Source organism: Pleurodeles waltl, chromosome 4_1 (genome assembly GCF_031143425.1).
Source record: "Pleurodeles waltl isolate 20211129_DDA chromosome 4_1, aPleWal1.hap1.20221129, whole genome shotgun sequence".
In the NCBI taxonomy this organism is placed as follows: domain Eukaryota; kingdom Metazoa; phylum Chordata; class Amphibia; order Caudata; family Salamandridae; genus Pleurodeles; species Pleurodeles waltl.
Window position 1 is genome coordinate 278,857,684 of NC_090442.1, and position 23,759 is coordinate 278,881,442.

Here is a 23,759-nt window from a genome sequence, read left to right on the forward strand (position 1 = left end):
AAACATGCTATTCTAATTTGATGGTAGTTAGGGTTCTCGCTGATTATGCTCGCTATATGTAATAACAGTTGATGTCTTTTCTTTTCTGAATTCTAAATGTATGTTATTTCGTTTGCGCAGTATTCTTGCTATTAATTTGTACTGTAACTTTAGAATGTGTAGTGGCTCAAGCTTTGATTAGATTGCGATTCTTTCGCCGCTTTGGTCAGCCAGTGTTGTTTCTGTACGTTTATCATTTGATTTTGAGATTAAGTTACGTGACATTAGCATTGTTACTATAGGGAAATAAGCATTCTAACTTTTACATAAAGGTGTGGTTATTCATGGCCGCAAGATCATGGTGTGTGAAAATTACTGACTCCGATTGATTATTGATGTAATTGATTGTTATTGCTATTGACTTGTATTGGTATGGGGTTCATGTTGGGAAACTGTGAAGAGCAGTCAAAAGGTCCATCGTCTATTCGCGTCTCCTTGTAAGTTTACTAATTAAGGTCTAACGCGCTAACAATGGCTCTTTCACTGGGAAATATCCAATGGGACCGGACAGCAGACAAAAGGCCCTGGGTGTAAAGGGGACTAGATCTTCCTGACGGGATGGCCTGGAAGAAGCTGTGCCCTGCCCAGATTACACTTCAAGGGAACCTGCCCCAGCAGCCACAAAGGCATCTGGCACAAGACCTTCTCCAGTCTTTTGTCCCGCTAGCCAAGGCGGAACAAGAACTTGCCAGAATTAATTTGGGAGTAGGCAAAGTACTGCTGCCACCCACAGGCTGGCACTAGGCATAAAAACTGGGAACCCCAGAACTTGAAATCAGAACACTCTAGGACCTAAGAAGATTCAGAAGAAGTACTGCCCTACTGTCTGAAGAAGGAAGACTTGACTTGCTTGGCCTGAACCCAGAATCCTAGACGTGACTTAAAGCGTCAGTTGACTGACCTCCTGTTTCAGCTACAGGGACACAACATGCTTCCAGAGGTCTTTCCTGTTTTCCAGGTGACCAGCACCAACTGGACCTCTACTGGTGCCTTCTGCTGGCCTCTGTGGGTGTGAGGCCTGACCCCCAAGTGCAGTCCTCACTGGACAGTTGATTGGGGTCAAAGTGCACTTCTCTCTGAATAACTGAAGCTTTTACCGGTTCTGACGCTGTGCTTTGCAGAGCTACGCAGCTTCTAACCAAAGAGTCACTAAATCTGACGCTGAGTGTCGGCGAGCTCTGCAAAGCCATGCCATGCAGATTGCAACTGAAAGCTTCACTGTATACAATACAGAATGATGTCAAGTCTCGCAGAGCTGCCCAGCTCCTACCTGAAAGCTTAACCAGATCTGATGCCAAGCACCACAGAGCCGTACAGACAGTTGCAGTTTGCGGGGCGCAGAAGGGGTGGGGTAGCACGCAGAGGGGGGAATAAACATGAATTCTTGTTTTTTTTAAAACCCATTTACCTGCACCCCGCTGCGCCTCTCCGTTCCTCCGTCTCCTCTGCTTCGTAGCTGAAGGCACATGCACCTAGCCTGCCCTGTGGCCAATTCTGACGCTGCTCAGAGCAGCATCAGGATTGGCTGGGAGCACCCAGCCAGAGCACTCCCATGCAGACTAGGAGCCTGTGCATGCTCTCTCCAGCCCGGCAACTGTGTTGCTGGGCTGGAGAGAGCCTACTGTGCATGTGTGTTTGACTGGCCCAAGACATGCGCTCATCACCCCGTAGCCCTGCCCCTTTACAAGAAAACAATAATAAACACAGTTTATTTTCATTTCTTGTAAAGGTTTTGCAGCTGCTTCTTCTGCCTTAATGGAGGAGCCGCCCCTGCCTACAGAGCCACAGTGCGCAGCTTCTGACTGAAAGTTTCACTTAAACCAACACTGAACCCTGACAAGCAATGCCACCCAGACTCTGCACCTAAGTCAAAAAGTAAACCCCCACCAAGATAAACTTGGTCCTTTATCGTGCTCCATAACTGCAGACTGAACTTCAGTTGGCATTTCATGGCTCTTGGCACTATTTTTTCTTAAACTTTAAAAACTCTTAGCATTTTGGTGTCATATTAATTATTTAAAATTCCTAATTAATCTACATTTCTTTGGGATTCTTCTTGTATCTTGTTTTTACTTTAATACTATTTAAGTATTGCAAAGGTTCTTCACACATTGCCTCTAAGTTAAGCCTGACAGGTTTGTGCCAAACTACCATAGGCTTAAGCAAAGGATTATGCATTGGCATTTATGCTTCCTCCTGACAAGGCTTGTGATTATTCTTTGAAGTAGTTTCTAACTTCCTTCAACAAATAACACAATTTTGAACAGTTATTAACTTAAGTAAAACCCATACAATGGACTTTAACCAACAGGAAAGGGTGTAGTTGGATTTTTGTTGGATGAATGGTGTAAAACTGGACAATATCAAAGAATACACAAGTAGAAGTGGTGATCTCTGTTAACCCTTCTTGTACATCTTATATTATAACTTGATGATTAAATTTAGTTTGCTAGTTAATTAAAACCACAACCAAACACAAATCAAAAAATCTTAAAATTATTCATTCAGTAAAAAGGTAAAAATCACATTATATTACAACTTCTTTGGCAAGTTTTTCATAAGGGTGGTTATTAATGAGATTCTTACATCAATGAGGAGGAAAAATATACTTACTTGTGTAAAATTTACAATGTGAAGATTCCTACGATATGCTATGTATTCTAATCTTCAAAGCGTGCTGCTCTAAATAGGCATATAAAATAAGGGGCCAAACTATGGAAACTATTGTTGTCAATGAGGAAAGGGTCTTCAATTGAGGGCATCTGAATAGAACTTAGTCATGCTCCCTTAAAATATCAAGCTTGTGCCCCAATTGTACGTATTAATTTGCTTGTCCCAAGGGGGATACTGATATATATTTGAAGACTCAAATTGAATTCTGAAAAGTCTGCCAATTTGAACTTTAATCTACTGTTACAGTACTCTTTAAATAATTTGGGCTTAAACGTTTCTGATATAAATGCTATGCAATTTAGTCTGTGCATCAAATCTTGACTAAACGTTATGAAAATACAAAAATGGTTTACAATGATTATGGCCAATATTGTTAAATTAAAAACGGTGGCCCATCGTTCCGAGTGCACACCTTGCTACTGTGCAATTTTATGTACGTGCTAATTTGGAACCTGAAGTGCAATGATTTTATCGTAGTTTTCAAATGGGCGTTCTAACATTTCACAAACATCACTGGATCAAAAATGATGACAGCTTTAGTAATAAGAGTATGCTAGTATAAAAGTGCACTATGTGTACTTGTCCAATGCAGGATCTAATATATCTCATATTTTCTTGTCTGAAACTATGTGTTGAAAAAGACAAATTGAGCAATCCGGTATTTGTTAAATGAAACATGACATTACCATCAGGTGCTAGACGTTTATAATTATGTCAGTGTATTTTAATTAGTATTCAGTGGAAGTCTTTTATAAATAAAATATATTAAATGTTCTTAACATGAAATTTCTAAAATCATTAAGAAATGCATGTTATCTTAACTGATCCTCTAATGTTCCATTCCATATCATTAAGATAGGAACTATCTATATGCCTCAAATAAGTATTTGATCCTAAAGTACTTGTTCCCGTCATGCTTCCTCTTCTACCAATCCTTAAAAAGGCTGGCATTACAGGAAGCAAAGCTCAAAACCATCATCATTCTCTTTTCTGGTGGAGGTGTGTACTGATATAGGAACTGGTTTTACTGTGAAGGAATAAAAGAAATAGGCAAGGTAAAGGTAAATTATCAAGAATTACTGTGATGTTTGATGGACTGACTGTTTTATCTTTATGTTCAGATATTTGCATCTCTGAGGACATGAACCACAGTAAGAGAGCCCTAGAAAATTGCTGCACAATTGTTGATATTTACCCATAAAAATATACTTTCCATTGGAACTAATCTGTACATAGATTTTCTTTCTCCCACCATCCCCATGGTCCTTGGGTCTAAAGGTGAGGGCATGCATACCAAGCAGAATGCCCATGGTGATGTATGCCGCATACCCAGACATATGATTCAATTAAGGGGGTATGAGGTAGCACAAAACTATATCTTTCTACAAAAGCTAGAAAGAAAGGCGTAAGACACACTGGTGGTGAAGAAAAGCACAATTGATGCTAGGCTAATTTGTAAAATCTCCTACCACAAGCATATAATAGCAGATCATGCAGAGATTCACATTCTAAGGAATTGATAACCCAGCCAAACGTCATGGTGATACATTGAGTTCGCTATGAGGAATAGACAAACTGGAGCAGTGCAATTCCAACTTTATCTTTTTCATTCTGGTCTTTACTTTTGACACCAGGAATCTTAGTATCAAGTCCTAAATCTGCACTAATATTTAATTTAGTTTTGTCAGGTACCTCTAATGATATTGGCCAGTGTTAAATCCTCTGCCATTACAAAATAATCACACTAGTATGAAACATCCTTTGTAATGTGTAACGTTTTCTGCACACTAACCATTTTCTGGGTTTCAAGCTCACCTAATGTTTTTGATTTCTCCTTTCAGGCTCAGTACTATGGGGAAGTAAGTGTTGGCACCCCACCCCAGAACTTCACGGTGGTATTTGACACAGGATCATCCAACTTCTGGGTGCCATCAGCCTACTGTATCAGTGAAGCATGCCGTAAGATAAATCACTTATTTATGACTGTATTTTACATATTCTAATGACAATTATGTAAACGGAACGCAGAGAAATTGGTAAATCAATAGGCTATATATTGGGTGTTTACAATCATTACAAGGGCATCCATCTTCTCCTGTTCTTAGTGATGCAGTGAAAGACTGTTTTGCCTTTTATAATTAAAATGAGATAATATGGGTTTTCCAAATCTGAAACCTCCTTCTGGGAAAAGGCATGCCAGCCCTGTGGTCTGAACTACAGAATATAAATAAATACACATTGAAGCAGTTCCGACACCATTCCTGGGAGAAAACAAAAACGGAAGAGTTCAGCATAATGTTGTAAGGACATCACAGACCTGTGACACAGTGCAAAAGCCTACCAAGTATGGAAGACTTTTTAGATTGAGCCAGACCCCCACATCTGTCTTATTGTGATGTAAAGTTCTAATTTGAAACTCTCCCACTTAAAATCTTACATCTAAATTTTATAAAGTCTGCAATGTGTGACTGTGTATGTGAATGTGTATTTTACCTTCACAGTAATCTCCACACATCGCTTCTATACTAAACACTGAACAGACACTCAAACACCAACACACATCAAACACGACCAGTTGACTGACTTCCCTTTTTCAAAAGAAAGGACACTCAGAGATTTTGCCATGATGTCATTGAAATTGAAGTTGCCGCTGAACAAATGAGAACAGTACAACATAACATGACAGGAAATGACATAGGATGAGATTTCAAGTGATCATCGAGTTCTTCAGGTCGTTTCAACACTGCCAGTTCCATTTGTAAGACATGGAGACCGAGAGCCTTCTGTCCAAGGCATGCTGACCTGTCTGCTAAAATATCCTCATTATGCAGCTGCTGCCCATTAAGTTAATTTTGCATGAAATACGTGTTCTTGCACGGATTTGCAAGCGTGAGGGTATAGGTTAAAGCAGTGTGTTATTGTTTTATTTTTGGCGATCTTACCATATTTAGGCCTCACTGGGTTGTAATGTTAATCTCGTGATTAGAAGCCCTTAGAACTGTTTATCTAAGTGCTAGTTGATAAAGGCCTTATATGCATATTGATGCTCAACTTTCGTGCAAGTTTTATGTTGTTAATTAATTATATACGGTTGAATGTACTCGAATTTTTAAATTCTGTTTTTAATTTTATGAATATTTTGTCAGAAACAAAATGCTATGAAATGATAATAAATTCAATAGCTATAGGCCTGGTGTGGTATCGCTGTTTGCAAACTAGTGATGTGCAGATTCCACACAGACTGAATTGGAAATGGGGTTGTAAATTGTGATGCAGCCTGTATACTAATAGGTCACATTGCAAATTGGTAATTTGCAAGGGGTCACACAATTACCTAACTAATGAATGTTAATTAGAGATAGTCTCGTAGTGGCCTACAAATGAGAGCAGGCTTCTATCCCTGCATTTGCTGTCCCAAATAGGATTTATTTTAGACAGTCCATGCCTATTAAAGAGATAGGTGCTGCTAATCAAACAAAATCTTGTAGGGGAACTCATCAGGGGCACCATGCAATAGTGACTAAGCACCCCCCGGACCCCCCCTCCCGTACCCGATCAACTCAATTTCCTGAAGGAAGCAGCCACACAAGAACAGCTTCCTCTTTGGCAATCAGTAACCATCTAAACTTACTTAAGAGGTCCTAACTTTTCAATCCTTTGCGACTTGTAAAGAGGCGGAAGACGCTTATTTCAAGCTCCCTAATTTTTGCGATTTGGAAGACATTGGAAAACTCCTTGCAGGAGTTGGAAAGACGTTTCCAACTAGTGAAAGGTATTTGTACATTGTGAAAATGTGTTTTACTGATGTAAAGCCTGATTCACATGCACTGAGGCCACAATAAGGGCTAGATTTAAGGGGTCTGTGTTGCCCCCTGCGCCGGCGCTGAATTTGCTGCTGTGCGCCAACGCAGCAATTTCTTGCACCATAGTGCAAGGATGGCTGCGTTGAGATGGAGATTTTTTTTGTGCAGGACGGAACACCTTCCTGCACAAAAACAATCTTAAATGGCAATTTGCTCTTTCTATGTGTGCTGCAGAATGCAGCACACATAGAAAGAGCAGACAATGAGGAGAAATGAAAGCATTTCTCCTTGTTGAGCTATGCTAAAGCCATCCTGGGGTGGCGTTAGATTTTGGCGCTGCCTCAGGTTTACAAAAACTCGTAAGTATGGGGCAGCGTCAAAATGCAATGGGTGTTGATGTGGCACGCCCACAGCAACACCCCTTCCACACCCCTTCCACGCAAAGTGCTGTGTGCGAAGGGGCCGTCTTTAGAAGGTGGCATTAAGCCACAACAAGTATTTACGAGGTGCTGTTCCACCACCTTGTAAATACGGTGCAGTGCATAACGCCACTGGAGCGTCACTAAAAGTGATGCTCTGGTGGCGCTAAGGGCTCTTACATATGTCCCTAACTGTCAGCAGCTGCGACCCTGAAGGCACTATTGTTCTTAGTGTGGTGCCTTTATAATTCACATGCTATGAACTGAAGTGAACTTTTCTTAGATTTGTATTAAAGGGTTAACTTCCACCTCAGTGTTCTGGGCTCTGCTTTTCACCTTCAGTCTCAAATAAATTCCTGTTAGCTGCATCTGTGAGTATAGTCTCCCGATCATCCTTGTAACTTCTGTTGTCTTTAGGAGACCTGAAAAGATAATCCAGTGCTAAACTCCTTACATGCCTCATGGGCCAAATTTCACTTTCAGCTTTAAAATAGAACGTAGGTCTGGGTAAGCCAGCTCTGATGATGGAGACAATTATATGTGCGTATTGATGTACCTTTTCAGTAACTGTGCCTCCTGGAGTTCATTAACTTTGAACATATACATCTGTAAGAATGACCTAATAGATGGATATCCCCATATGAAGAGGAGCATAACCCAATGTTGCTCAGTGACAGTGTGTGGGTAACACTGTACCGTCCAGCTGATCATCAAATGAGCTTTATGGCATCTCATGTAATATTAGCTTTAGACCATTGCCATGCCAAGGGAGAATACAAAGAGTGCAAATATGCCCCTCTTATGTAATCCCTGCCTTCACTGACACCACATTCATTCTCTGGATTGAACTACCTCGCCACCTCCTTGAAGTGATATTAGTTTTTCAATTATTCCATTAGATTTTGATGAGTGTGTAAAGGTCACTATTTCACAACGAACTCCTCAATGTGCAACCACCGATGACAAAACACTTTTATCAAGAGCCAAAAATCAGGCAAATACATTTTAGTAAAGCACGTGAGAAAATGTGTCATGTTCTTAGTCATGCCACACACAACACAAGTGCAGATTATTGTGCATGCAAACAGCACAGATTTTTTAACATTAGCCATTAAACTTGTAAAGTGGAGGACATTTAATGAAGTGGTGTGTACAGCGAGGAGAGCTGACAAGTGCATCCAAATATCTCCTTCCTAGCAATTATTGTATTGGCATTAGGCCAATGATGTATACATGAGAGGTCTACTATCCATCAAATGGTCATACTTTTGTCATGCATCTGTATAGCTGGAGTTCTGCCCCCTGTTGACTGTCTCGCCTCCCTCAATCAATTCCCTTCCTTAGTCAATTACCTTTCCAGAACAATCCCTCCCCAGTCCACTCTCCTGGAATATACTTCTTCCCATGGAAGAGCAATTTTATGAAGCCTGCACTTCACATGAGGCTGCCAAGTCTATATTCTTCCATTAGTCCACCATCTCCTGGTGTCCATCCCCTGATGGGTGATGCTTTGTGTAGTATAAGACTGTGTGGTTTAGGAGTAATATATGCTGAGTGCTTGTGTTTTGGGTGCTGGAGATATATAGATAGTTATGGGTGGGTTCTCATGCCTTCTTTACCACCCAAAAGTATTTCCCAATATTTGCTGGACTTAAGTGAGATGGAGTCATTTAATAGTTAATGATTTTAGCTCAAATAAATATTACACTTCACGAACACCTAACAACAATCAATCAAATGTTTATCATCAAATTTGCTTCATCAACATCAGCATGTGTATTTATGTAGCATTTACATCCAAGAGTTCCAAGAGAATCTAGAGCCAAGAGGTGGAATTTGAAGAGGTATGTCTTCAAAGTTCTTCTACAAAGCAGATCAATGTGTCTGACAAGTTTAGGCTGTAGGTTCCATATAGTAGAGGCGTTGGAAGAAAGCACATCTTCAAGTTCTACTGTGTTGACCCTAGGAGTTTAAATAGTCCAATGTACTCCACTGAGGTCAAGTAGCCAATGGGGCTTTGTCTACTAGAGTAAATGGCTTAAATATAAATGTTGCCCGTTTCTTAACTGGTAGCCAGTGCATTGCTTCCATTGTTGGGTTGACAAGACTATATTTTGATATGTTTTTCACAACTCTGGGTGTGGAGTTTTGCAAAATATATATCTTAGTTACATTTTTGCAGAAGGTTTCAACCAGCCGAGCTGTAATTGTCCAATCCTGCTCACACCAGAGGGATTTCAATTTCTAGGGCTGACTTTATCCAAGACCTTTTCATTTTACTAAAACTAAGTGGCAGCTGCTTCGTTTTAAAAGTGGTTGGGCACATAAACAATTACATTAAACATAAAAATAAAATTACCTTGCCTGATGATCTTCTGCAGTACACATACACCCGAACTTCCTCCTGCCTCCTGCCTCCTGCCTCCTGCTGCTTTCTGGACAATGGCATCTGGGCCAATCTATGCACTGCTCTTTTGCTTACAATACTTCACAGCGTAAGAGCAGTGCTAGGAATGGCTGAAGCAGGCAAACACAGTGCTTCATCTGACACCTACCGGGCTGTGCCTATGCTTCTCAGCTGCCTTTCAGCTGTTGATTGCAGAAGCCTGAACTGCGCATGTCAGGCTGGCAACAGTGAAAACGCCGGCCATTTTGACATGTGCAGTTCATTTTATCCAGTCTCAGGCTGTCCCACTGAATTGCTGTGATACAGTGGGGAGGTCACGGGGTCAATGCCCCCATATCCCTATAGATGAACCACCCCTGCTAAAATTATATGTAGTGTATTCTTGCTGAAGGAGGCTTTCAACCAGCTCTCTCCATCTTTCAGTCATTCAACATTTTTCTTTCACCTGCTACAGCATAATTCATGGGGTACTGGCCAACTCACTTCAGCCATTGGCCAATTTTCTGATGACATTCTACTCCTTTACAAGAGGCACATCTAAACAAAGCAGTTCCAAAAAATACTTTTGCTTTTAGTCAATTTTTGATTTAGATAGAGGGGGCCCTGGCAGCTTTCCCAACAATAATGTTTGGCAAATATAAAAAGACATAGACAAAGACAAACACCAGGTGCTCCTTGAGCCAAGGGTGTTATTTTCCAACAGTCCGTGCCTTTTTTTAAAAGTATTGGTGATGAGCAGCAGTGGCACTCTGACTTCATCAGAGTAAGAGTGGTGGCAGCCAAAGACTTTTGAAAGCCCACCAGACACCAAGGATTATTATTTTTTACAATAAAGAATAAGGTATGAGGTGAGGATGGCACGCTTAGGCACACGTAAAGGCCCCAATTGTCTTTGTGTTCCCCTGGGAAGCTAACACACTCAGTCAGAACAATGGGCTTGTTGGAAGGGCCAGCCAGTACACTAGGCACTACGGATCAAGTTTTTGTTGGCAAAACAAATTGAATAGGGACAGGCTGCTCAGACATTTAGCCCCCCACACTTGAATTCATAATGGGGTTCATGCAAGTCACACCACCCTGGACTGCCATGTGAGTATAGTTCTCTGAAACGTTTGGGTTTAGTTTACCTGGGTGGAATATGAGACTGGGCCCAAATACCATAGATACCCAAGTCACCAAAATGGGTTAATTTTCATGGCGAAAAGTTGATGTCTCTATGTCGCTGTTTGAGGCCTGTCATGTTGCAGGCACTACACTCAATTCACGCAAGTGGGCAAGCATTTGCATCTGGAGAAGTGTGCAAAAGCTGCGTGGTAGACATTTTGTGGATCCCTTCAGATTCTGGAACTTTTCCTTGCAAAATTGTGAAGAGAATGTGTAATTTTAGCAACAGTTTGAGGTTTGCAGGGTATTCTCGTTATGAAAACATAGTGAGATGCATACGTCATACCACCCTAGACTCCCCTGGGAGTCTAGTTTTTAGAAAAGTCCGGGTTTAGTAGGTTTTCCTTGGTGGCATGCAAGCCCTTGCCCACGTGCTGCATCTACCCACATTGCCGACATGGGTCAATTTTCAAGGTGAAAAATTGATGTCTTTGCATTGTGTTCTGGGGACTTTCCTGCCATGGGTGATACACCAACCCACACATGTGGGGTGATATTTTTATTGGGAGAACAGTTGAACATTTGTTAGTATAGATTGAATTTATCTCAATTATTTGCTTCCAAATGCAATCCAGCGTCCAAAAAAGAACACATTTTGCAAAATACTCTCTTACTCATATGGCAGTATAGGTAACCCCAAATTCAGAGTTGTACAAATAACCACTATTCCTAACCTGCATCTAGAGCATATTTAATGCAAAGATTTCTTTCAAACCTATTTTTAATTCATTAGATTTTCCCAAACAAATTGATGCATGGTAAGTACAAGTTGAAATTTGATTACAAGCTGCCCCTCAGTTGTCTGTTTTCTGTTTCGTGTGATTTTGGACAACCAACAAGCGCTATATAACCCTGCAACCAAAAAGGTATGCTTGAAATAACAGTATATTACTTTTGTAAACTGGAGCAAACAATTACAAATTAAAATATTGTCACCTATTTCTTTATTTCTATTTTTTCTATTATTTTTTATTTCAAAGAATACTTTATAAGGGAAAAGTATGAGCAATCTACACAGTTGAACTCAGATTTCTTTTTACTGTTAAGAAGTGTATAGATTTCCATATTCACTTCTGTGAATGTGGAAATCCCACCTGTTTCCACTGCAAGTAGGTAGAAAACATAAAAATTGGAAAAATCAATTATTGATTAGCACAATGCAAAAACTATGGTTAAAAATGTTTTTTTACAGCTGTGTGTGGCCCTGAGAGCTGAGGAGATGCTGATCTGTGCAGAGCACCTTTCCCATTTTTTAAAAGTAAAAAGGTTTGCTATGTTTTGCCTATTTTTCACATCCCTAAAGGGGAATCCACAAACCCTGGTTATCTGTAGAGTTCCCAATGTATAGTAACAAAAGGACGCAAACCTGGCATTTGTACCTTTTATGGAAAAATGGTATGCAGGCTTAAGCAACACCTACCATATTTGTGGAACAAGCATTGTCAAAACAATAGGTCTGGCTTTGACAATCTGGTTTGATAGTTATTTTATGCTTTTTAATCCAAGCATGTGCCACAATAAAAAGGAAAGTGCATGGTGAGTGACACACAATTACAAAAAAAGTTAACTTTTTTTAAAAAAAAACAGTAACCATTGATTATTATAATTTTTATACAGCAGAGATGTTTCCTAGCAGGCAGATATACTTACAAGAAGTATGGATTTGTTTTTTAGTTTTGTAGCACATCACATGAAAATCTGATTTTTAGTGGTGCAAAACAAAAGTACTCTTGGGTTTGAAATACTGTAAACTGAAGATATAGTTGAAACACACAATGGTAACTACAACAAATTAAAAGGATAAAGAGCGTGGCAACATAAAGTAGTGTTCCATCAACCTTGGCATTGAAGTGCACTTTTAATAGGTGGAGGTGCATATTAGATCAGGCAAATTGTTGTGCCTAACAATGCAAGACAGCGTATGACTAAAGTTACCTGCCCCATGCTATATGCTGTAATGAGCAGAAGCAAAATGTATATGACAGTTTAACAGAATAATGGCTAAAGAGGCTTGACCTAAGTACCCTCTAAGTATGTATATATTTTTATTTATGTTCTTTTTGTTTATTACATGAGGGTAGCAAAGAGCTAAATATGTGTCTAAGTCATTCCCAAAAAGTGGGGTGGGTGAAAAATTCTGCTCTGCCAGCGGAGTTCGCAGAATTTCACCCACTCTGCATTATGCTTGGAGCACGGGGTTCCGGCAAAACTCCGCCAACCACCGTATGGTGTTTTGTCTCACGCAGCGCTCACCAACATTAAGATGGCGAGTGAGAATTTGCATCCGCTATCATGTTTTTGGGAGCTAGAACACCTCCTGGTGAGATTTTTCAATGTGGACGGTCGCTGCAGGTCACGACCGTTCACATTGAGAAAGCTGCAGCTCAAATAAATTTTTTACGAAAGAGGCAGAAAGAAGCAGCGCCCTCTGGCATGCCTTGTGGTGTCATATGCGCTGATTTTACAACATGGAACAAGCTCCAATCGCTAAAAATCAGCGTGAGCATCGTGAAGTCCCTCGCTTGTGGAACTCCTCTGAATCTGATGGCGTGTTTCTGTAACTCTGCAGAATTCCGCCCACCCTTACTAAAAAAGAGAGGGGGAAGAGCACAAATAAAGCAATTTTGCCTTTGAACTTAATCTAGGCATAACTGTGATTGGTAATACAAAGGTAGCATGGGGCATATAGTTATGTAGAAAAACAGTTGGTGATGGGGAGAGGTCCCTTGTAACATGCGTCAGGCAAACTTGTGCATGAAGTAAAGGGAGGGTAGAGAAGACTAAGGGGGTATAAATGCATAGCCATAAGAACTGCTGCAACAGTAAAGCTGAGAATACAGTAGTAGTCTGTCTTCGACAAAAGGCACTCGGAGCAGGCAGTTACGCATCCAATAAGTTGGCTTCTTAAGCGAGATGAACAAACTGCACAAGGCGGCTTGATTATAGTGCCATACAAGGCACGTGTTACTATTGGCTTCCATCCCTAAGTAGGTGGGAGCATTGTACATTAGTGTACATTATGGTCAACAGTGCAGAGATAGTGATTCCAAGACATCTTTACAAAAGATCCAGAGCATTAAAATCTTGTTTGCCTGGAAAGCAAGAAAAGGGTACTAGGTGGTGTACTACAAATCATCTCCACTTGAAGCCCAGGGACAGTACACATGGTTTAATCTTTATGTTATGAGCATTTTTACCTAACTCATCGTCTCACTGGTTTGGTACTGTAATGCCTCGGTTACCTGGGCACCCTTTAGGAACTTTCATGCCCTGGTTCTGTGTGATTGTTTGTGTTTGGTGGGGATGGTTAGTAGACATTTCCGAGATGTCTAGTGTAGTAATGGTTTGTGCTCGTTAACTTAAAATTTAAATTATTTTGATCCTGCTAAAAATGCCCCTTTTAGTGTGAAATCAATATGTATGGGTTTGAAGAGGGACTGAGTTTTTGGATTGAGTTGGGTCATTGGATATTCATGTACCTGGGCAGTACACATTCCCTTCTAGACAGCAATGAAAAGCAGTAAATGTGAAACCCCCTTTGTGCTGCTGTACCTACCGTAGAGACCACAAACACTATACTCAGCAAGTGGTAAAACGGAAGAGCAGCTCAGCTGGGAGGATGCCTCAGTGGGATGAAACTTTGCAGCTCACAGATGTGGTGATCCGAAGCTCATGAGCTTGAATTCCAGCAGGGCACACTGAGCCTTTCACCATTCCGAGGCTGGTAAATAGAATAGTTGTAACAGTAGCAACTTACAGTGCTTACAAATGCTGTAGGCGCTGTATAAAGCGCAATAAGCACACAAGAAAATTATGAGTGCTTCGGGGGAGCCAGGATTGGCCTCATATGGTAATCGATGAACGTATCAGTTGAAAATTCTATGACTGATTACGTTTTACCAGAGGGTTTGAATCCCCCTAACATCCTGAATTATTGACAGCAATATAATACGTAACTAGAGGAAAGAAAAGCTTTCCAATGAAGATGTCAAGATGCCACACCAATTTAACTTTTGCCTACCTTTTGTAATACGTCACAATTACAGGATCTAGAATTCCAAAGTAAAAGGCAAAGTATGGGCCAGAAACAAGCAGGTATACAGTTTTAAACATACAGAAAATTATTTTTCTTTTGAGATACTGTGTCCGAGCAATATATGAAAACAATGAAGTGGGTTGCAGTGGCAATGAGACTTTAAAGGATTGTTGTATGCCTCTTCTCCAATAACTTGTTCCGGGAAACAAAATGTCTGATGCCGTAAAAGATAGTTATTGCTGCATACAATCAAGAGCCCACAAAGACAAACACTAGTACTCTGGAGGTCATAAGTCAACTGCCGTAACAGCCAAGCAGGATCAACCAGAGAAACTCAGTTGAACATAAATCATCACATTCTTCAACGGCTCACAGAGCCAGTTTTAGAACACAGAATACAGCTTGGATACACACAAGTTCTTATTGAGCCTAATGGTACGTGCACAATCTAACAACGAAAAGCACATGCTGCGTTTAAACATTTATTAGCGCACATATATACAACACTCCCCCCTTTTCAATAAAAAAAAATAAAAATAAAAAATAAACAAATATATCAATAAATAAAAACTGAAAAAAAGATAAAATTAAAACATAAAACTAATACATTTTGCATATAAAATCCTGACATTTTTTGAACATACCCACATTCCTTTGTAGTCTTTTCTGCTTTATCTTATTTTCAATGTCTTCTGATACCTCTTCTGCAGACACCATTTCTTGACAATTTAAAGAAGTAGATGCCTCATTCACCTCAATACACGATTCCTGGCCAGTCGAACTATGAGATTGTATATCAACAAGTAAATCATAATCCTGGCTGCTTTCAGCACCCTTCTGTAAAATAATGTTTATAGCTTGTTTTTCTGTAATTTTTACTATATCTCTTTTGCTCCACCATCCTTTGTTGTAAAGAATAACCGATCCCTTGGATACTTTATCTACTAGACAATGGCTAAAAAATGTTAAATTAGGTTGGCAATTCTGACTAAAACCCAATCCCCAACTTGAACATCCACCATTTTGACCTTGTGTTTTTCGTCAATATCTTTTTTTGATTTACTTTGATTACTTAGTACAATGGACTTAACTTATGAAATATTTTCAAATGTCTTGTTATTCATTTCCCTCACCCAATCTGGTAATATGCCACATCTGGGAAGACGTTTACGCAGTAACACAAATGGACAAACACCAGTAGTACTATGTAGAGTCAACAAATATTACCATATTTTGTTTCTCAGAAACATTTTAACATAATGACCCATCGCTAACGCAGTTTGAATTCTTTCCTTCACATATTTGTTGATTCGTTCGACTAGACCATTTGAAGATAGAGAATAAAGAGCAATTTTGACTTGTGTAATACTATGTTGACGCAAGGAATCCACCATCTTTTTAGACGTGAAGTGTGTTCCATTATCAGTAACAATTTCTTTTGGAGTACCTTCAATAGCAAAAACATAGTCCAAAAATGTGATTACAGAATCAGTGTCAGGTTTTGATGTGTCTCCAACGTACACCCATTTAGAAAAATAATCTATTAGCACAATCATATATTTCAATGAACATGGAAGTAAATCAAATGGGGCAGCAAAATCTAGTGCCAGGCACTGTCTGGATAAGAAACATTCTGAAGGAGAGTTTCATGAATTTTCCAATGTTTATCAGAAACTAGGCAAGTAGTGCAATGTCTTATAAAATTAGATACTTGAGAGTCCATACCAGGCCACCAACAGAATTGTTTAAGGGGCTTGCAGGTGCTACTTATTCCTAAGGTCCCTTTATGTGCTTCTTCAATTAACATCTTCCTTACCGGAAATGGGGGTAACAAACAGTCAGCACGTACCAAAACACCATCCACTAATGAGAGTTCACCAGCAACGTGAATAAAGGGACGAAGTGATCCTTCGACACTTCTTTCACAAGGCCAACCAGAATGCAAAAATGAGGTGACTTTTGTCAAAATAGAATCCTTGCTTAAAGCTTCCACCAAGTTGTTGTGGGACAGAACACCTTGGTCAAGTAAAACTTCTTCAGTCATCTCAACCACACATTCACTTTCACCACCCACGCATTTCTCTTCATTAACAGGCAACCTAGAAAGACAGTCTGCTCTGACACTTTTACCTCCTAGAATATATTTGAGAATAAAAATCATATTCTTGTAATTTAGAAAGTAGCCTAACTAGCGTAGCTGAAGCTTTACCCGTAGCAGTACATTTCAGCAGATGAATAAGTGGTTTATGATCAGCGTACATGTCAAATTGATTTCCCCAAATGTAGTTCTTAAATCTTTCCACTGCCCAAGAACATGGTAATACCTCACATTCAATTGTGATGTAATGAGGCTCATCAGAACTTAAGGAACGCGAGGCAAAAACAATGGTGTTTTTTTGCTCTTGAACCCATTGAGAAAGTACAGCACCCAGGCCTAATTGACTTGCGTCTACAGAAATGAAACATCTCTTATCAGCAATGAAAGGTGATAAGGCAGGTGCTGAAACAATCATACTTTTTTACATTTTTGAAAGCTTTATCAATATCCTCAGACCAAATATATTTAGTGCCTTTCTTCAACAAATTTCTTAAAAGTTGTACACTATATGCATACCCCTTGATGAATCTAGAATACTATTCACTAAGGCCTAAAAAAGACATAAGAGTGTCCTTGTCTCAAGGAACTTCTGCATCCTAGATAACTTTAACTAAAGAATACTTTGGAGAAATACCATCAGGACTAATTATGTGTCATAAATATTCAACATTTTTAACATTAATCCTGCATTTGTCAGCACGTAACGTGATACCAAACCTTTTAACCCTATCAAAAAGTTTTTTAAGATTTTGTTATGCTCAGCTAAAGTATCTGCAAAAATTAGAACATCATCCTGGAAGGCCTGTACTCCCACAATCCCTTCCAGCATCATGTCCATGAGCCTCTGAAAAACACTGGCCGCTGACACCAACCCAAATGGTAGTCTAGTGAACTTGTATACACCAAAAGGTGTGATGAAGGTTGTAAGTTCTTGAGAAGCTTGATCAAGCGGCATCTTATGGTATGCTGCTTTTAGAGCCAACAGAGAAAAGAACTGAGAATGTCCAATATTGGCTAGAAGTTCTTTCACCTTGGGTAAAAGATGGCACTCAACCATTATGTTTCTATTGAGGGTGCGAAGGTCAGCACACAATCTTAAGGAACCATCCTTTCTACGAACAAGAACTATGGGACTGACCCGTGAAGAGGGTCCTCCATCAACAATAATGCCTTCCTTTAATATGTCATCAAGTAATTTTTGTAATTCTTTTCTAATGCTGAGCAGTACTGGACGAACTTAATGAGCTACTGGAATAGCATTTTTCTTCAATTTGACTGAATGGGTATAATTTAGTATGTGCCCAAGGGAACCTTTGAATAATTCAGGGTATGCCTGAGAGATGTCCTCAGATAACAATTTATCTTGAAATTGAATCATGGAAATAGGCATATTTTTCACACAAACAGAATGTTCTGCACCAGGTACCAGCATGAGGCCCAACTTAGCCAAAGCACGCCATCCATGTGTCTACCCTTAACAGCAATGTAAATCTTAGTAAAATTACTCCTGCCTAGGCAAATTAGTTGATCCTCAAAATAACCAACCATGTCAATATCTTTATGCCCATAGGTCTTAGGATGAACATCAGTATCTTTTAATTTCACTCTGCCTTTCCAATGTGTGTTAAACAAAGTGTCTGAGATGATAGTGATAGGTGCACCTGAATCACACATCATAAGCATAGTTGTAGAATCACCGATTTGTACTTGCCACTCAGGATCTTTGATTCTTGTACCCGCATTTTCTTCAATTACTAAATTAAGAACCAAATTTGACAAATCTAGTGTATCATTATTTAAATCCAAACTGATACGTTGAAGCTTAAGATTGTTGCGAGCTTTACAAACACTGAAGAAATGTCCTACTTTTCTACATCTTGTGCAGCGATTCCCACGAGCTGGGCATTGAGGACAATTGCCCAGATGTGTTCTTGAACCACACCTAAAACAAATTAGATTACCTTTAAGAGCATTACTTTTCCCACTCTTGCCTTTGACCTGAACTAGGTCTACTTGTTATTCTTACCTAATTGTATTTACAACATTCGAAAAAGAATTAATGCATTCATGGGACATAATACATGAAGAAATTAATGATCTCTCAATACTTTTAGCTAAGCTTAATACTTCACTTAACAATGGATCCCTACGGCTTATTAAGCTTTCTTGAATTTTTTTAGAGTAATAACTGTAAACAAACTGATCACGTAAGTAAGTATCAAGTGCTGCCCCAAAGTAGCATGTAGTAGAAGTGCTCTTAAGGCTGACACAAAATCTTCAACAGAGTCATCTGGAGATTGTTTCTTTTTAAAAAAAATTCTAGGACACTTAGGTCTTCAGTAAATTGTGTCTCTAAACATGCAATGGCTTCTGCAAAATGTTCCAATCTCCTGCTGCATCCTCAGCAGGAACAATTTTAGATAGGTTGTCAAATAACTGCTGTCCTTCACAGCCCAGATGACTAAATAAAATAGCTGCTTTACATTTGGGTTCATAATCATCTGGACCTACAGCAACCAAATAGTTTTCAAAAGAGCGTAACCAACACTTCCATTTAATGGGTGGTATTCCAGGTTGCTGCTGGAACGGAGTAATATTGGCTAAGTTGCTTGCAGGTAAGTAAGGCATGTTTGAAGTAATAAATCAGATATACATATAATGTAAATATGTAAAAAGTAATTACCTAAACAAAATACTCATAAAGAACAGCCAAAGGTGTGCCTGTCACTGACAAACATATAGAAAATGACTAGTGTAGACTTGGTGTATCTATCAATTCCAATATAAATAGCTGGGTACTTGTAGGAAAGTACCATCTTGCCTGGCATGTTACCCCCATTTTCTCACTGTATATATGTTGTTTTAGTTGTATGTGTCACTGGGACCCTGACAGCCAAGGCCCCAGTGCTCATAAGTGTGCCCTGAATGTGTTACCTGTGTTATGACTAACTGTCTCACTGAGGCTCTGCTATTCAGAACCTCAGTGGTTATGCTCTCTCATTTCTTTCCAAATTGTCACTAACAGGCTAGTGACCAATTTCACCAATTTACATTGGCATACTGGAACACCCTTATAATTCCCTAGTATATGGTACTGAGGTACCCAGGGTATTGGGGTTCCAGGAGGTCCCTATGGGCTGCAGCATTTCTTTTGCCACCCATAGGGAGCTCTGACAACTCTTACACAGGCCTGCCACTGCAGCCTGAGTGAAATAACGTCCATGTTATTTCACAGCCATTTACTACTGCACTTAAGTAACTTATAAGTCACCTATATGTCTAACCTTTACCTGGTAAAGGTTAGGTGCAAAGTTACTTAGTGTGTGGGCACCCTGGCACTAGCCAAGGTGCCCCCACATAGTTCAGGGCAAATTCCCCGGACTTTGTGAGTGCGGGGACACCATTACACGCGTGCACTACACATAGGTCACTACCTATGTGTAGCTTCACAATGGTAACTCCGAATATGGTCATGTAACATGTCTATGATCATGGAATTGCCCCCTCTATGCCATCCTGGCATTGTTGGCACAATCCCATGATCCCACGGGTCTCTAGCACAGACCCGGGTACTGCCAAACTGCCTTTTCAGGGGTTTCACTGCAGCTGCTGCTGCTGCCAACCCCTCAGACAGGTTTCTGCCCTCCTGGGGTCCAGCCAGGCTTGGCCCAGGAAGGCAGAACAAAGGACTTCCTCAGAGAGAGGGTGTTACACCCTCTCCCTTTGTAAAAAGATGTTAAGGCAGGGGAGGAGTAGCCTTCCCCAGCCTCTGGAAATGCTTTCATGGGCACAGATGGTGCCCATTTCTGCATAAGCCAGTCTACACTGGTTCAGGGACCCCTCAGCCCTGCTCTGGCGCGAAACTGGACAAAGTAAAGGGGAGTGACCACTCCCCTGACCTGCACCTCCCCTGGGAGGTGCCCAGAGCTCCTCCAGTGTGCTCCAGACCTCTGCCATCTTGGAAACAGAGGTGCTGCTGGCACACTGGACTGCTCTGAGTGGCCAGGGCCAGCAGGTGACGTCAGAGACTCCTTCTGATATGCTCCTTCAGGTGTTGCTAGCCTATCCTCTCTCCTAAGTAGCCAAACCCTCTTTTCTGGCTATTTAGGGTCTCTGCTTTGGGGATTTCCTTAGATAACGAATGCAAGAGCTCATCCGAGTTCCTCTGCATCTCTCTCTTCACCTTCTGCCAAGGAATCGACTGCTGACCGTGCTGGAAGCCGGCAAAACTGCAACAAAGTAGCAAAGACAACTACTGCGACACTGTAACGCTGATCCTGCCGCCTTCTCGACTGTTTTCCTGGTGGTGCATGCTGTGGGGGTAGTCTGCCCCCTCTCTGCAGTAGAAGCTCCGAAGAAATCTCCCGTGGGTCGACGGAATCGTCCCCCTGCAACCGCAGGCACCAAAGAACTGCATCACCGGTCCTCTGGGTCTCCTCTCAGCATGACGAGCGAGGTCCCTTGAACTCAGCAACTCTGTCCAAGTGACTCCCACAGTGCAGTGACTCTTCAGTCCAAGTTTGGTGGAGGTAAGTCCTTGCCTCCCCAAGCCAGACTGCATTGCTGGGAACCGCGTGTTTTGCTGCTACTCCGGCTCCTGTGCACTTTCCGAGGGAATCCTTTGTGCACAGCCAAGCCTGGGTCCACGGCACTCTAACCTGCATTGCACGACCTCCTGAGTTGTCCTCCGGCGGCGTGGGACTCTCTTGTGCAACTTCGGGTGAGAACCGTTTCACTCCACTTTGTAGTGCCTGTTCTGGCACTTCTGCGGGTGATGCCTGCTTTTGAGAGGGCTCTTTGTCTTGCTGGGCGCCCCCTCTGTCCCCTGACGCAATTGGCGACATCCTGGTCCCTCCTGGGCTACAGCAGCATCCAAAAACCCTAACCGCAAGCTTTGCAGCTAGCAAGGCTTGTTTACAGTCTTTCTGCAAGAAAACACTTCTGCACAACTCTTCACAACGTGGGACATCCAACCTCCAAAGGGGAAGTTTCTAGCCCTTGTCGTTTTTGCAGAATCCTCAGCTTCTACTGTCCAGTAGCAGCTTCTTTGCACCCACAGCTGGCATTTCCTGGGCATCTGCCCACTCTCGACTTGGTCGTGACTTTTGGACTTGGTCCCCTTGTTCCACAGGTACCCTCATCTGGAAATCCATTGTTGTTGCATTGCTGGTTTTGGTCTTTCCTGCAGAATTCCCCTATCACGACTTCTGTGCTCTTTGGGGAACTTTAGTGCACTTTGCACTCACTTTTCAGGGTCTTGGGGTGGGCTATTTTTCTAACCCTCACTGTTTTCTTACAGTCCCAGCGACCCTCTACAAGGTCACATAGGTTTGGGGTCCATTCGTGGTTCGCATTCCACTTTTGGAGTATATGGTTTGTGTTGCCCCTATCCCTATGTGTCCCCATTGCATCCTATCGTAACTATACATTGTTTGCACTGTTTTCTAATACTATACTGCATATTTTTGGTATTGTGTACATATATCTTGTGTATATTTGCTATCCTCATAGTGAGGGTACTCACTAAGATACTTTGGCATATTGTCATAAAAATAAAGTACCTTTATTTTTAGTATATCTGTGTATTGTGTTTTCTTATGATATTGTGCATATGACACTAGTGGCACTGTAGGAGCTTCACTCGTCTCCTAGTTCAGCCTAAGCTTCTCTGCTAAGCTACCATTATCTATCAGCCTAAGCTGCTAGACACCCTATACACTAATAAGGGATACCTGGGTCTGGTGCAAGGTGTAAGTACCCCTTGGTACTCACTACAAGCCAGTCCAGCCTCCTACAGTACTAAATTAGTAGTGATGAACAGTCAAGGTGCACTTGTCACCGACAAGCAAGTGCAGGAAATAATTACCGTAACTTGGTGTGCCTATCACCATTGATAGGCTCCTGAAAACCAGTCCCAAACAGCCAGGGTAAAGGTACACGTAAGGAGAATAAATCCTGTCAGATCGTGTGTGCACAACTCTGCGCATGCACCAAAATAAAACACCTTCCAAGAAGTGTTATCTGAGCTGTCAAAATAAAAGCCTGCAGCAGGACCTGCTGCCTTCAGAGAACTGCCGGAAGCCAACCAATGCCACCTGCCAAGGATTCACTGTGTTCAGTATGCCTTTTTAATTCAGCATAAACAGCCTGCAGAAAATATTCTTTGTGGGCTCCTAAACTAAAAATATCTCCAAAAGCTGCTTAACTTTTTTTTTTTCCACTCATCGCCACATTTTTGTATGCCTCTTCTCTAATAACATGTCTGATGAGACGTAAAATATATTTATTGCTGCATACATACAAGAGCCCACAAAGATAAACACCAGTGCTCTGGAGGTCATAAGTCAACTGCCGTAACAGCCAAGCTGGACCAGCCAGTGAAACTCAGTTGAACTTAAATCATCACATTCCTTAAAGGCTCGCAGAGCCAGTTTCAGAACACAGAATACAGCTTGTATGAACACAGGTTCTTACTGAGCCTAATGGCACGTGCAAAACCTAACAACTAAAAGCACGTGCTGCGTTTAAACATTTATTAGCCTATGTAACAAGTGTGCAGTGTGATTCGAGCAGATCGGGTGTCAGTGCAGTGGGGTACAATGCTTGTGGGCTTGTGTCCACTATAAGTGGACCGAAGGCAGTGTGGCTGGTGATGGGTGCAGTAGATGGAGTGCACTTAAAACATCGGTGGTATGAGTGCAGCAAAGGTCTATAAGAGTACAACGAAGTGTGCTTTGAGTGTGGTTCAGAGTAGTGTAGGGGTGAGGTGTGAGTGCAAGTGAATTCTGAGTGCCATGGGGTTTGGTGTGAGTTTTGTGAGGTGCTGTATGTCCTCTGTGTGCAGTAGAGTTTTGTGTTAGTGCATTGAAGTGCACGGTGAGTTTTGTATGAGGAGTGTAATTTAGCGTCAGCGAAGTTGTGTTCAGTGTAAATGCTCCTGGGTTTCTCATTTATTTAGGGTTGCTTTAAAAAGCCGCCGTCCTGCAAGAGCTTTGAAGCGCCTGTTTTTACAGATACGGTAGCTCGATAACAATGTGCAGTGGCCAGTAGGTCTTTGGAATTCAGGAGAATTTAGTGTGAACCGTGCTGCAGAGTGAAAACACATTATGAGAGATTTGGG

General features: G+C 41.1%; 1 protein-coding gene across 3 annotated transcripts in view; it reads left to right on the plus strand.

The window, feature by feature from the left end:
* LOC138287679 (cathepsin E-like) overlaps positions 1-23,759 on the plus strand; it is a 228,399-nt gene that overhangs the window by 57,384 nt on the left and 147,256 nt on the right. For all 3 annotated transcript variants that reach the window (XM_069228320.1, XM_069228322.1, XM_069228321.1), the window contains one exon: positions 4,554-4,671. In XM_069228320.1, the coding sequence (XP_069084421.1) occupies positions 4,554-4,671 (118 nt within the window). The remainder of the gene's footprint in view (positions 1-4,553; positions 4,672-23,759) is intronic.